Source organism: Neopsephotus bourkii, unplaced genomic scaffold (assembly GCF_033783945.1).
Source record: "Neopsephotus bourkii isolate Nb327-2 ecotype Australia unplaced genomic scaffold, CSIRO-AGI_Nbou_v1 NB_1637, whole genome shotgun sequence".
NCBI lineage: Eukaryota > Metazoa > Chordata > Aves > Psittaciformes > Psittacidae > Neopsephotus > Neopsephotus bourkii.
In genome coordinates this window covers 12,432,556-12,447,147 of record NW_026902112.1, presented here as the reverse complement: position 1 = coordinate 12,447,147, position 14,592 = coordinate 12,432,556, and the positions used below count along the sequence as shown (strand labels likewise).

At 53.9% G+C, this 14,592-nt stretch overlaps 1 protein-coding gene across 2 annotated transcripts in view; it reads left to right on the top strand.

Moving 5' to 3' along the window:
- Positions 1–8,351: 8,351 nt before the first annotated feature.
- ZC3H3 (zinc finger CCCH-type containing 3) overlaps positions 8,352–14,592 on the top strand; it is a 155,058-nt gene continuing 148,817 nt past the window's right edge. For both annotated transcript variants that reach the window (XM_061374233.1, XM_061374232.1), the window contains exons 1-2: positions 8,352–8,423; positions 11,227–12,619. In XM_061374233.1, the coding sequence (XP_061230217.1) occupies positions 8,378–8,423; positions 11,227–12,619 (1,439 nt within the window). In that variant the 5' untranslated portion in view covers positions 8,352–8,377. The remainder of the gene's footprint in view (positions 8,424–11,226; positions 12,620–14,592) is intronic.

The window sequence follows — 14,592 nt, the reverse complement described above, 5'->3', positions numbered from 1 at the left end:
AGGAGAAGCTCCCCATGACCCAGCTTCAGTGCTGGGCTGCACCCCCAGAGCGTGAGCAGAAGCTCAGGGAGGGGATCACAGAATAGGATCATAGGGGATCATAGAGGGGATCCTGCCCCTCTGCTGCATGAAGGGGAGACCTTAGAGCAGCTCCAGTGCCTAAAGGGGCTGCAGGGAACCTAGAGAGGGGCTTGGGACAAGGGCCTGTAGGGACAGGCCAAGGGGAATGGCTTGAACCTGCCAGAGGGGAGACTGAGCTGAGCTCTTAGGCAGAAGCTCTTCCCTGTGAGGGTGCTGAGGCGCTGGCACAGGGTGCCCAGAGAAGCTGTGGCTGCCCCATCCCTGGCAGAGTTCAAGGCCAGGTTGGACACAGGGGCTTGGAGCACCCTGCTCCAGTGGAAGGGGTACCTGCCTGGCGCAGGGGTTGGAGCTGGATGAGCTTTAAGGTCCCTTCCAACACAAACCATTCCATGGCTTTCTGGTGCTATTCCTTCAGTGGGGCTGGACACCTGGGGAGCAGCTTCAGGCCACATTAGAGTGGCTCAGCAAGGATGAGGGCATTTAGGCTTTTACCCTCTTGAAGGCTGGACCCACATTAAGGGACGGCAAGGAGGGGTCCCATCTTTGCACTAAATGGCTCCAAAACCCCCAGTTCCCAAAGAATTTAGGGGACATACAGGATGAAAATGAGAACCTGGAGGTTTTTTGTTTGGGTTTTTCCTTCCTTTATCCATGAATTAACTCCTGTTTCCCCTCTGTCTCTGGAACAGAATAAGCTTTTGTTTGAGGCAATAAGCTGCAGAGATACTGGCTTCTTGTGTTTCTGTATCCTATTTCCAGGCAAATCCAATTTTGGAGCCCCTTGAACACAAGGTTGGGAACTGAACATCCCAACCACAGCGAGCTGCGGTGGACTGAGGAGCAGAATAGCAGGCTGCTTGCACACAGGGGATTTGAGAGCCTGGCTTTGGCTTCTGATGTCCATCCAAACACGAGGGTGGAGAAGGAATGCTCTGGGTTCAGTCTGCAACGGAGGCACTGCTTTAATTTTAGCTTCTCTGCAGTCAAGCTTTAAGCAAGGCACTACCAAAGCAAAGCACCCGATGGAGGGTGGAGGGGTAGAGGAGCTGGAGCTTCCCTCTCACCCACATGTGACCCCCAGTGTGCATCACCCACCCAAACTGGTGATGCTGAGCACCCAAAATCCATGCTTTTCTCTTAAAACCCTGACATGGTTCATCTGTGCGGGTCAGAGGAGGTGTTAGGATGCGATGGAGCTGCCAGTGTCGATGCTGGGAGGGTAGAGCTGTGTTCAATGAGCCATGGATGCAGCAAAGGACGTTTGTTTAGTGCAAAGCTCCACCAAGGGGTGCCAGTAAGCCCCCACTAAAACACAGAGGAGCTTTGTGAGACTTCATTTGCAGCACTGGGTGCAGTTCTGGTGTCCTCAGCATAAGAAGGACATGGAGCTGTTGGAACAAGTCCAGACGAGGCCATGAGGATGTGCAGGGGCTGGAGCACCTCCTGTATGGAGACAGGCTGAGAACACTGGGGCTGTTCAGCCTGGAGAAGAGAAGCTGCGTGGAGACCTCAGAGCAGCTTCCAGTGTCTGAAGGGGGCTACAAGGATGCTGGAGAGGGACTCTTCATCAGGGACTGGAGTGATAGGACAAGGGGTGATGGGATCAGACTGAAACAGGGGAAGTTCAGGTTGGAGATAAGGAAGAAGCTCTTCCCTGTGAGGGTGCTGAGGCGCTGGCACAGGGTGCCCAGAGTAGTGGTAAATGCTCCATCCCTGGCAGTGTCCAAGGCCAGGTTGGACACAGGGGCTTGGAGCACCCTGCTCTAGTGGAAGGGGTCCCTGCCCGTGGCAGGGGTTGGAGCTGGAGGAGCTTTAAGGTCCTTTCCAACCCAACCCATTCATCAGGTGCAACTTACAGCAGGAATAAGGCAGCGTCATTCCCTCTGTGGCTTTCCATGGTTGATTTATTGCTGTACGTAAGCGTCAGCCTCTGCTTTGTTTGCAGCTCAGTGGTGTCCTGAGTTGGTGCTGTTGGTCAAAACAAGGCCAGAAAGGTCTTAAAATATCACCACCTTCTTCCTGAGCATCTTTTCCTCACTTCCAGGACTTGCAATGGGAGAACTGATGCCACTTTTCCTTCAAGAGGAGATGCAACAAATGTCACTGCTCAGTCACTAACCTGGAACTCGGTGTTTGTCAGGAACTGCTTCCCATCTCTTTGTTGGTGTTGTGAAATTCCCGAAACCTCATTGCACCAAAAGGATCTGTCATTGCTTTTAGCAATGAATTCCAGCTCGTGCAATGTGGGAATGCTGCAACAGCAGCTGGTGTTGCAACCACAGTAGACAGGGATAAGGTCAGATCCCTGGTAGAGCACGTTCTGCAGGAGAGCTCTGGGTGGAAAAGTGTATTTTTAAAGCAAATATTTAATTGTCAATAGATGGATTTCTGTCTGAGCAGGGAAAAATCCAAATCCCAAGTGCTTAGGGAGCAAAATTCTACCTCCTTCACAACTGAAGCTGGACCGTAGCTGCATGGAATGGTTTGGGTTGGAAGGGACCTTAAAGCTCATCCAGCTCCAACCCCTGTCACGGGCAGGGACCCCTTCCACTAGAGCAGGGTGCTCCAAGCCCCTGTGTCCAACCTGACCTTGAACACTGCCAAGGATGGGGCAGCCACAGCTTCTCTGGGCACCCTGTGCCAGCGCCTCAGCACCCTCACAGGGAAGATGCCATCATGGGCTCCTGCACGTTGGTTGTACCCCTTGGAAATGAGATGTTTGCTGCAAGGGAAACAGCCACATTTCCATTTAGAGGAGCTGGTGGCATCTTATGAGTCACGGTGGTCACAGACACCTCCTTGCCCACTAAAGGAAAATGTGTTTTGCTGTGGGGTGCCATTGTCCCACAGGATCCCCTGCCCCACTGAGCTGATGGTTTGGACATCATAAGATTAACTGAGGTGTAGCTGCTTTTGCTGCTTAGAAAGGTTTGTGGGCCGTAAGGATGCTGAGAGGGACTCTTCATCAGTGGGGCCTGTAAGGATGCTGAGAGGGACTCTTCATCAGTGGGGCCTGTAAGGATGCTGAGAGGGACTCTTCATCAGTGATTGCAGTGATAGGACAAGGGGTGATGGGTTCAGACTGAAACAGGGGGAGTTCAGGTTGGAGATAAGGCAGAAGCTCTTCCCTGTGAGGGTGCTGAGGCGCTGGCACAGGGTGCCCAGAGAAGCTGTGGCTGCCCCATCCCTGGCAGTGTTCAAGGCCAGGTTGGACACAGGAGCTTGGAGCACCCTGCTCTAGGGGAAGGGGTCCCTGCCCGTGTCAGGGGTTGGAGCTGGATGATCCCAAACCATTCTGTGATTCTACAGTTCTATGGTTCATGGCTGGTCCTTGCTCTCTTCATGCAATTCAAACCATTTCAACTTCAGTGGGTGAACATGGAGGACAAAAAAGAGGCTTTGCTCTTTGTCCCCACTTTAAACACCTTGGAAAATAATCACCGCAGCTGGGAATGACAGTGATGCGGAAGCACATCGATCGTTGCTCTGATTTCTCCCCATCCCCATATACATGTATTTATATCTGTGTGCAGCTCCGGCACCAGCAGCGAGACTGGAGGCAAGAAAGAGGGACAAAAAATAGACATCACAGCAGAAAACCAGTGCCCACTTGATAAATGACAGTGGCTTCTCCTCCAGGATCCTGCAGCAGCTTCTTTTTCTGCTACTGACATTTTCTTCTCTGTTTTCCAGCTAACCCAGGAGACATCTCCTTTCCCTCGAGCCCGCGCTCCTCAGCCTTGCTATTATCAGCAAAAACTGTGATTCTACACTTTGGTTGCCCTTGGGAAGGACATTTTTTCCCCTCCTAAGTTGAAATAGCAAAAACTTTGTGGAGAAGAAGTAACTTTCTTCAGATGGAGGCTGTGCTCAAGCTCTGAATGGCAGCAGCACACAGAGCGCAAGATGATGTCAGGATGGGCTGAGATGGATGATGCTCCAAATGGGTTAAAACCAGAAGCAGGAGACAAAATAGGTTCCTGGATGTTGAGGATGGGAGGAAATGCTGCCCAACTGCTTGATGAGCGGCAAGGTGGTCTGTTGGCATCCTTGTCAGGTCTCCACTGCACACCAGGGTTGTGGGGCTGCAGGAGGATGGAGCCAGGAGGGGCTGGGCTCTGCTCCCAAGGAACAAGGGATGGGACAAGAGGAACCGGCCTCAAGCTGCACCAGGGCAGGTTTAGATGGAGCTGAGGAACAATTCCTGCCCCAGAGGGTGCTCAGGCATTGGAACAGGCTGCCCAGGGCAGGGCTGCAGTCACCGGCCCTGCAAGTGTTCACACAGCGTGGAGACGAGGCCTCAGTGCCATGGGTTAGTGGTGGCCTTGGCAGTGCTGGGAATGGTTGGACTGGGTGAGCTTAAAGGGCTTTTCCAACCTCACTGATTCTATGATCCAGGGATCCTAGGAGATCCCTGAGCCTTCATAAACCCTCTTGTGGGAGGAGGTAGCAGAAGCCCCAGTGCCTCCTACTCTCCCTGCCATTAGGTCTCTGCAATGTGCTGGTGCAGCACTAACAAGTCCCGTGTTTTAGCTTGTGTCAGCAAGTTTACAGAGTGCTACTGAGGGACTCTGGATTAAACCAAAAGCTGATGAGACCATGATTTCAAACGTGGGAGCAGCTTAATCAGGTCCTGCTTCACGCTTTTCCCTGGATCTGCAGTTTGGGTGATGCTTAAGGCCATTAGAGGGATTAGCACCATGGTTATTCTGGGATGAAGAGACAATTTGGTTTCTCCGATGTGTTTCCCTCCCTGGGGCAGCATCAAACCCCTGCACTTGGTTTTTGCTGTTTGCTTAATTCAATTAGGCTTACAAACGACTGTGGGTGCTCTGAACAAACAAGTGATGTGAATTCCCATAGCCGTCAGCAAGCGATGTGAATTCCTATAGCCTTCAACAAGTGATGTGAATTCCTATAGCCTTCAGCAAGTGATGTGAATTCCTATAGCCTTCAACAAGAGATATCAGTTCCTATAGCCTTCAGATGTGCTGCTTGGAACAGACATTGCGTGGAGAAGCAGCTGCAGTGCTGCCCCGTGTAGGGCTGGGAGGAAAATCAAGTGTTTCTTTTAGTGGTGCAGCATCCTTGTCTCTCCTTGCCCTCTGCATCTCAGGGGAGAGCTGTGATACTTTTTGTTCCAAGGATGATCTTCTCTGTTTTCTGGATAAGACTCATTTAATTCTTCAAATCATTGAATCATGGAATGGTTGGGGTTAAAAAGGACCTTAAGATCATCCAGTTCCAACCCCCTGCCACGGGCAGGGATGCCTCACACTAGATCACATCACACAAGGCTCTGTCCAACCTGGCCTTGAACACTGCCAGGGATGGAGCATTTACCACTTCTCTGGGCACCCTGTACCAGCGCCTCAGCACCCTCACAGGGTACAACAACTTCCTTATCTCCAACCTGAACTTCCCCTGTTTCAGTCTGAACCCATCACCCCTTGTCCTATCACTGCAGTCCCTGATGAAGAGTCCCTCCCCAGCATCCTTGTAGCCCCCTTCAGACACTGGAAGCTGCTCTGAGGTCTCCACGCAGCTTCTCTTCTCCAGGCTGAACAGCCCCAGTGTTCCCAGCCTGGCTCCATACAGGAGCTGCTCCAGCCCCTGCTCATCCTCGTGGCTTCCTCTGGACTTGCTCCAACAGCTCCATGTCCTTCTTATGCTGAGGACACCAGAACTGCACCTGGTGCTGCAAGTGGGGTCTCATGAGAGCCCTTGCTCCTCTGGATGCTCACACCCCATCAAAGCTCTCCTTATGGGAAGCACCCAGTGAGCATTGAGGAGGTTCCCCAGTGTTCATCTCCAGCTCTACCTTGCCCTATATATCGCTTTTCCCAGCTGACAGCTTTTGCTGTAGATTGGCCAAACAGGGCCCAACTGCTTTTAGCTCCCTCCTTCCTGAGCCTGGGCTCCGTGGATACGCGGCTTCCCTGGGTTAAAAACGAGCTTTCCCTCCGTGTGTGTGCCGAATCCATTTGAATTCCGAGCAGCCCCTTTCTGCAAAGCCCCAGCTCTTTGTGCCAGCGCCAGGGAGGGAACAAGCAGCTGGGAGCGGAGGAGGCTGCTTGTGCCAGAAGTGCCAACTGCTGCCACTTTAATGCGGTTATGGAACCCTGCGAGGGGGGGTTGTGATGGATTGAGGCTCATCTGAGGCTGCTCAAAGGGAGGAGAGCTGCAATCTCTGCTTGCCTGGGCCTCGGCTCATTCCCATTCATGCAGGACTTTGCAATAAGGGAGGACGTGGAGGGGTTTTGTGCAGTTTTAGGGCTTCAGGGCCAGGCTCCCCTACAGCGTTGTGTTGTTAAATCTCTGCTTCTGTCTGCCAAAGTGGTTTATTCCTCTGGGTTGGCTCTTCCCCATATTCCACCATCACATTGCTTTAAAAGGCCGTTCAAACACAGCATAAATCATTCATGAAATCCACCTTTCCGAGCAGGCAAATCCTGGGTTTGCCTCGGGGATGTTATTTGATCAGAGCTGGGATAGGCAGAGCTCCCTAAATGCGACGGGAAGTGAGATATCCCAAGGGAAAGCTTCTGGTTTAAATGATTTCAGGTTGATGATCAGTTGCTTTTATAATGTTCCCATCATGGGAGTGTTTAAAGGAAGCAGCTTTGTGCTGGTGCAGCTCCTTGCCTCAGCTTTTTTCCCCGGAAATAGTTTAAAAGGTAATTTTAGGCTGGGTTTTTATCTCCTTTGAAGACTTGAGGTTCTGTTATGGCTTTGTTTAAAGTTATGGGGTTTATTCCCTTAGGGAAGAGCAAAATCAGTCAGAAAACAAACTCCTTCAGGGTAACATCCGTATAAACGATGTTCTCTGGTTGTGCTCTCAATGGGATGAGACACTTTGTGGATACTCCTGATTTGATCAGGGGCTGGAGCACTTCCCATATGGAGCCAGGCTGAGGACACTGGGGCTGTTCAGCCTGGAGAAGAGAAGCTGCGTGGAGACCTCAGAGCAGCTTCCAGTGTCTGAAGGGGGCTACAAGGATGCTGGAGAGGGACTCTTCATCAGGGACTGCAGTGATAGGACAAGGGGTGATGGGTTCAGACTGAAACAGGGGATGTTCAGGTTGGAGATAAGGAAGTTGTTGTACCCTGTGAGGGTGCTGAGGCGCTGGTACAGGGTGCCCAGAGAAGCTGTGGCTGCCCTATCCTATACAATAGACCCTGGGTGCTCTGGTTATGGTCTAGAGAGTAAGGACACAGCTACAGGTTGGGCAGAGAAGAGATCCAGAGCAGGCCCGCGTAGAAGGACTTGGGGGTGCTGGTCAATGAGAAAATGAACATGAACCAGCTTCATTGCGCACTCACAGCCCAGAACCCCCCCGTGTGCTGGGCTGCACCCGCAGAGCGTGAGCAGCAGCTCAGGGAGGGGATCCTGCCCCTCTGCTATGGTCTGGGGAGCCCCCCTGCAGTCCTGATCCAGCTCTGGGGCAGCAGCACAAGAGGGACCTGGAGCTGTTGGAGCAAGTCCAGAGGAGGCCACGAGAATGATCAGGGGCTGGAGCAGCTCCTGTATGGAGCCAGGCTGAGAACATTGGGGCTGTTCAGCCTGGAGAAGAGAAGCTGCGTGGAGACCTCAGAGCAGCTTCCAGGGTCTGAAGGGGGCTACAAGGATGCTGGAGAGGGGCTCTTCATCAGGGACTGCAGTGACAGGACAAGGGCTGATGGGTTCAGGCTGAAACAGGGAAGTTCAGGTTGGAGATAAGGCAGAAGCTGTGTACTGTGAGGGTGCTGAGGCGCTGGCACAGGGTGCCCAGAGAAGCTGTGACTGCCCCATCCCTGGCAGTGCTCAAGGCCAGCTTGGACACAGGGGCTTGGAGCAAGCTGGTCTAGTGGAAGGGGTCCCTGCCCGTGGCAGGGGTTGGAGCTGGAGGAGCTTTAAGGTCCCTTCCAACCGAAACCGTTCCATGATTCTATAATGCTAAGATAAAGGTGAACTCCTTAAATCAAGATGTTCCTAGAGCTGCTTCACAAACATATACAGAACGATTCAGTAAAACTTAAGCTAATGTGCAACAATGAAGGGCCCAACTTTGAACACTGTACAAATGGGGGCAGCTGGGCCAGACTGGGCAGGGGACAGACGTTGGGCACAGAGGCCGGGGCCGGGGCCGATGCCGTCGGACGGGGCTAGGGCCCGACTCAGGGTCAGGCTCCGGCAGGACGTGTAGGCCTCGGTCTGTTGCGTTGCCAAGCAACGGCGGGCCGCACGTGACGTCTCCCAACGGCCGGCGCTGGGTGATGACGTAGCGGATGCGGGGGGGTGCGGGGAGCTGCGGGGATGGAGGAGAGGGAGCGGCTGTGGAGGAAGATCCGGCTGCTGCAGGGTACGGGCCGCAATGGCGGCGGGGGGCCCGGGGCGTCGATGCTGGGGACAGGTTGGGGGGGACGATTGAGGGGTCCATGGAGGGAAAGAACGAGTTGGGGAAGGGGGCGAAGGACTGACGTGTGGATGTGGTGGAGGGATGGGATGGGGGGGGCCTGAGGGCATGGGCCGGCTGTGGGGGGGGACACGACTGAGGTGTCGATGGAGGGGAGCGGGTTGTGAAGGGGACCGGGGAGCCGGTGGAAGGAAGGGTTGTCGGGGGGTCCGGGGGAGTATAACAGGTTGTGGGGGGGACTGAGGTGTCGATATGGGGCATGGACGGGTTGTGGGGGGGGTGAGGTGTAGATAGAGTGGAGGGACGGGTTGTGGAAAGGACCTGGGGTTAGGATGGGTCGTGGGGGGACCGGGGCGTCGATGGGGGGAATTGAGGTGTCAGTGGGGGGGGATGGGCTGCGAAGGGGACTGAGGAGTTGATGGTGGGGGGGAAGGAAGGGTTGTGGGAGGGACCTGGGGGTAGGAGGGGGTTGGGGAAGAGATTGGGAATCTGGGAATCCTGAGGGGGGGGTGCGAGCTGTGAAGAGGACCTCGAGGTTGGGGAGTGGGTTTTGAGGGGGGGACAGGAGAGGATCCTGGGAGTGCTGGGGAGAGGAAGGAATGAGCGCTGGGAAGGGCCCAAGGGATGGGAGAGGTGGTGGGGAGCTGGCAGTAGTCACAAGTGGCCCAAGGCAGGGAGGGAACAGAGACCAGACAGTGCTGTGGGGTTTAGGAGTCCCCTCCGCGAGTGTGTGCTCATGCTCCTGGCCCCTGCGAGGCCTGTGACCCTTCTGTTTGGGGGTGTCCCCTGCCCCACAACCCTTGGGGCTGGTGGCACAGAGGTGGGTGTTGCCTTTTGTCATAGAATCATAGAAGGGTTTGAATTGAAGGGACCTTAAAGCTTGTCCAGCTCCAACCCCTGCTACGGGCCGGGACCCCTTCCACTAGAGCAGGGTGCTCCAAGCCCCTGTGTCCAACCTGGCCTTGAGCACTGCCAGGGATGGGGCAGCCACAGCTTATCTGGGCACCTTGTGCCAGCGCCTCAGCACCCTCACAGGGAAGGACTTCCTTACATCCAACCTAAATCTCCCCTGTTTCAGTTTGAACCCATCACCCCTTGTCCTATCACTCCAGTCCCTGATGAAGAGTCCCTCTCCAGCATCCTTGTAGCCCCCTTCAGACACTGGAGCTGCTCTGAGGTCTCCACGCAGCTTCTCCTCTCCAGGCTGAGGCTCCTGGGCATGGCAGAGGAACATGGGGGGGATTTAGATGTAGATATATATTTATGTGCCCTTTCCCAGCTCTGCTGAGCATCAGCTCTTATTCTTAGCATGAACTCATTCTATTTATAGACTTCAAGGTAATTTTTCCTCATTAGTAAGGCCACAGATTCCACTCAGGCCTTGCAGGGGATCTGCCCCTGGCCTGGAGCTCCTCTGTGGTGGGAGGAGAGGAAGGAAAACAGGGTCCTTAAGGCTCTTCCAGGAGGGATCTGCTGACGCTGCTGTTCCACTGGCAGCTCTGTGCCACCTTGTGTAGGAATAGCTTTTCTACGCTGACACGTGCCTAAAACACAAGGCTCAACCCCCCTTTGACATTCCCTTTTATTGGAAGGGTTTTCTCAACACCAAGGCTCAACAAGTGCAGTCCCTCCCTAACTGACACATATCTATTATCCAGAAGGCGTCCTTAGGAGCCCAAAGCGCTGGGTGGTGGCTTGGCAGAGGGTGTGCAGTGACTCAACAGTGAAGCCAAGGCCACCTCAAAGCCTCCTTGTTGTAGCTTTGAAGAGGATATAAGAAGCTGGTGCAGGGCCTGGGGCACAAGTGTGATGGGGAATTACTGAGGGACCTGGGGGGTTCAGTCTGGAGAAGGCTCAGGGGGGACCTGATGGCTCCCTACAAGTGCCTGAGAGGAGGATGGAGCCAGGAGGGGCTGGGCTCTGCTCCCAAGGAACAAGGGATGGGACAAGAGGAACCGGCCTCAAGCTGCACCAGGGCAGGTTTAGATGGAGCTGAGGAACAATTCCTGCCCCAGAGGGTGCTCAGGCATTGGAACAGGCTGCCCAGGGCAGGGCTGCAGGCACCGTCCCTGCAAGTGTTCACACAGTGTGGAGACGAGGCCTCAGTGCCATGGGTTAGTGGTGGCCTTGGCAGTGCTGGCGAATGGTTGGACTGGGTGAGCTTAAAGGGCCTTTCCACCCTGGTTGATTCTATGGTTCTGTGCTTTGTGGTTGTTGCTGGTGGTGCCTGTTCTGGGCCACATGCCTCGCCCTCAAATCCTGCTCTGAAGATACTTCTGGAACCAAAATCATCATTTTTGTAGATCAGGCTCCAAACCCAATAATTCAAACATCCATCTGGCACCTGGAAAAGAGCAGAAAGGGGCAAAATGCGGCTGAGAGCACAAGTGAGGTGTGTGACGGGTCTGTTGGTGTGTCTGGAGTCCAGACCTGCATTGAGCTTGGGCCAAACCCCTGTGAGATCACTTTCGTTACTGACTTCCATGAGGATGAAGGGAGTTTTTCCTTCCAACAGTTATCTGAAATGAGGTTTGTGTGGAGTGATCCTCATTGCAGCATGAGGAAAAACAGGGCTGTGATGCTGTTAGACTCCCATGGGTTTGGGGATGAATAGATTCCCAGTGTTTGGGGATTGATGCTGTCAGACTCCTATGGGATTGGGGATGAACAGATCCCCAGTGTGTTGGAATTGGTGCTGTCAAACTCCCATAGGATTGGGAATGAACAGGCATTGTCTTCTTCTCTTTAGGTCTCATCAATGACCACAAGAACACACATGGGGATGCGCCGCTGCCATCCCAACCACCGAGGTGGAACCCCTCCCGGCAGCCTCCCTTCAGCAGGAGGGGGGCATTTTTGGCCAGGTACCCCCAGCAAGCTCCAGCAAGGGATTTCCAGCAGCACCAAGGTCATTCCTGGAGGAAAAAGTATTCCCTTGTGAACCGGCCACCAGGAGCAACGTGTGATGTTGGGAGTCGTGGAAGTGCCAGCACATCTCAGGCTTTTGGAGGCTATGGGGGCAACCAGGCCTCTGAGCCACCAGAATCATCTCCAGAGAGACATGTGGACCTAACCACTGATGGTAACATAGTTGTGGGGATCCAGCTGCCCCACAGGGCTGCGCAGTTTGGAGAGTCCAAATCTTTCCCTGATGTTGGTTCTTGCTGCAAGCTGGAAACGATGGTCACAGCTTCAGGTGACAGGAAATGGGTGCCAGAATCTCCATCTGTGAGCCAAACTGAAGGGAGGAGGCCTTCTCTCTCTGTTTCCTTCACTTCATCTCACAGGTTTGTGAGTTCAGCCTATGTGAGTGAGGCAGATGAGCCCAGAACAGTGCTTACAGCTGGTGACATGGTGGGGAGCTCCCCAGTTTCCTCTGGAAACACCAGTGAAAGCGCTGTGACTCTGAAATCAGAACCTCAGCAGCTTCCAGTGTTGCCAGACCGTGACCCAGCTCAGTGCTTGGTGTGGAAGAAGACAGAACCACCAGCTCCAGGGCAGTCCGGTTGTGAGCAAGACAGGGATGCTACCAGAAAGACAAAGCTCCTGGGAAGCAGTGAGCCTTGCTCCAGACCTGCTGTGACTTCAGTGGTTGGGATGACTCCAGTGAAGGGCAGGTTTTCCACAGTCCCCAAAGCTGTTGGTCACCTAAGAGCTGCCTCAACCCCCATCTCCAGCAAAGCTCCAAAGTTCAGGAAAGCCAATTACACGTGGGTTGCAAACCCTGGTAAATGCTCTCGTGCTGTGAAGAGGTGGGTGAGCCCTAGAGCTTCAGAAGGTGCTAAGAGGGTCACTGGTGGAGCAGACAGAGGTGCTAAAGTGTCACCCAAAGCAGACTTGGGAGCAAAGGTGAAGAAATCAGGACTTCAGGCCAAGCTGGGGGTCTCTCCCAGCAAATACAAGTGGAAAGCCACCAGCTTGCAGACCTCACCCTCCACCTCCAAATCAGCATTCAGGTGGCGATCAGAGGATCAGCAGAAGCCTCCAGCCCCCAACCTGCCTCTAGCCAGTGCTGTCCCCCCACCTCTGAGTGCTGCATCTGTTGGACTTGGTGGGGTGAAGTCCTCCTTTGGTGACACCACGTTGTCCAGTTACAAAGTAAAGAGTCGGACCAAAATCATCAAGAGAAAAGGCAGCTTGGGGTAAGTTGGTGCTTGTTGGTGGTGATGGTTGTATTTTGTGTCCTCTGGCTTCATGTAAATGGCTACAGGTGAAATTCCAATGAGGATTTCTGTCTACTAGAGGGAATGTTTCCTTCCTCTTTCCAAGTGCTTTATTGTGTCTGGAGCCATCCTATTTTCCAAGCTTGGAAGCTCTCAGGTTTTAATTGCTTTTGCAGTTTCTGCTTCAAGCTTTGAAACAAGAGCTGGGATTTCTTCTCGTCTCCCACTCCTGTTCTTCGCTGCAGCACTTGGGAGGCTTCTCTATGACCTGAATAACATACTCATGTTCAAAGGGAAGGAAATGGCTGTTTGATAACCACTTGTGTTGGGGCCTGGGGAAAAGAGGAGAAGTGGCTTGAATCCCAGAATTAGAATGGTTTGGGATGAAGGGACCTTAAAGCTCCTCTAGTTCCAACCCCTCCCATGGGCAGAGACCCCTTTCACTGGAGCAGCTTTCTCCAAGCCCCTGTGTCCAACCTGGCCTTGAGCACTGCCAGGGATGGGGCAGCCACAGCTTCTCTGGGCACCCTGTGCCAGCGCCTCAGCACCCTCACAGGGAAGAGCTTCTGCCTAAGAGCTCATCTCAGTCTCCCCTTGGGCAGGTTCAAGCCATTCCCCTTGGTCTGTCCCTACAGGCCCTTGTCCCAAGCCCCTCTCCAGGTTTCCTGCAGCCCCTTTAGGCACTGGAGCTGCTCTAAGGTCTTCCCTTCACACAGCAGAGGGGCAGGATCCCCTCCCTGAGCTGCTGCTCACGCTCTGGGGGTGCAGCCCAGCACATGGGGGCGTTCTGGGCTCAAGCCTCACTGAAGCTGGGACATGGGGAGCTTCCCATTGACCTACACCCCAGGTCCTTCTCCACAGGGATGCTCCATCCAGGCAGTGTTTGTGCTGGGGATTGCCCCAACCCATAATCCATCACACTAACACTTTACCATGTATTGTCTGTCCCTGTAAACCATTGCACAGACCTTGGGATGAAGTGTGGATAGGAGATGAGCTCTGTCCATGATGCTCTGCGGGTACTCTCCTCCCTTTAGCTGCCATCCCTTTGTGCTGGCCACCTGTAACCCAAAGCATCCTCCCTGCAGGCTCTTGCTCTTCCTTATCCTTGTCAAGTCAGTGACATCTGTGGCTGTTGTAGCCACCTCAGGAGAGTGTCCTGTACCAGAGCAGCAGATAACTCCTAGGGTCTTATGGAGCAAATTCTCCCCCCTGGCTGTGTCTGATAGGAACAGAGTACAATGGGGGGGTTATAAATGAAGCTTGAAGGAAGGAAAAGGTGTGCAGGCTGAGATATCTGCAAAAAGGGTTTGCGCTGGGCTGGGAGTCAAAGGGAAGCAGATAAAGGGATTGAGACCGAACTGTCTCTGAAAGCCAGTGTGTTGTGCAAGTGCTGTGAGGGCTTCCTTTCACTGTGCTCCTGGTGAGGTAGCTGAGTTTGTGCTACTTTTCTCAGCAGGGCTGGAAGCAATCCCAGCCTGTGCTGCAGGAGAGGCAAAAGGAGAGGATGCTGCCCCACTACTCTGCTCTCATGAGGCCCCACTTGCAGCACTGGGTGCATTCTGGTGTCCCCAATATAAGAAGGACATGGAGCTGTTGGAGCAAGTCCCGTGGAGGCCACGAGGACGATCAGGGGCTGCAGCACCTCCTGTATGGAGCCAGACTGATAACACTGGGGCTGTTCAGCTTGGAGAAGAGAAGCTGCGTGGAGACCTCAGAGCAGCTTCCAGTGTCTGAAGGGGGCTACAAGGATGCTGCAGAGGGACTCTTCATAGGGACTGCAGTGATAGGACAAGAGGTGATGGGTTCAGACTGAAACAGGGGAAGCTCAGGTTGGAGATAAGGAAGAAGCTCTTCCCTGTGAGGGTGCTGAGGCGCTGGCACAGGGTGCCCAGAGAAGCTGTGGCTGCCCCATCGCTGGCAGTGCTCAAGGCCAGGTTGGACACAGGGCC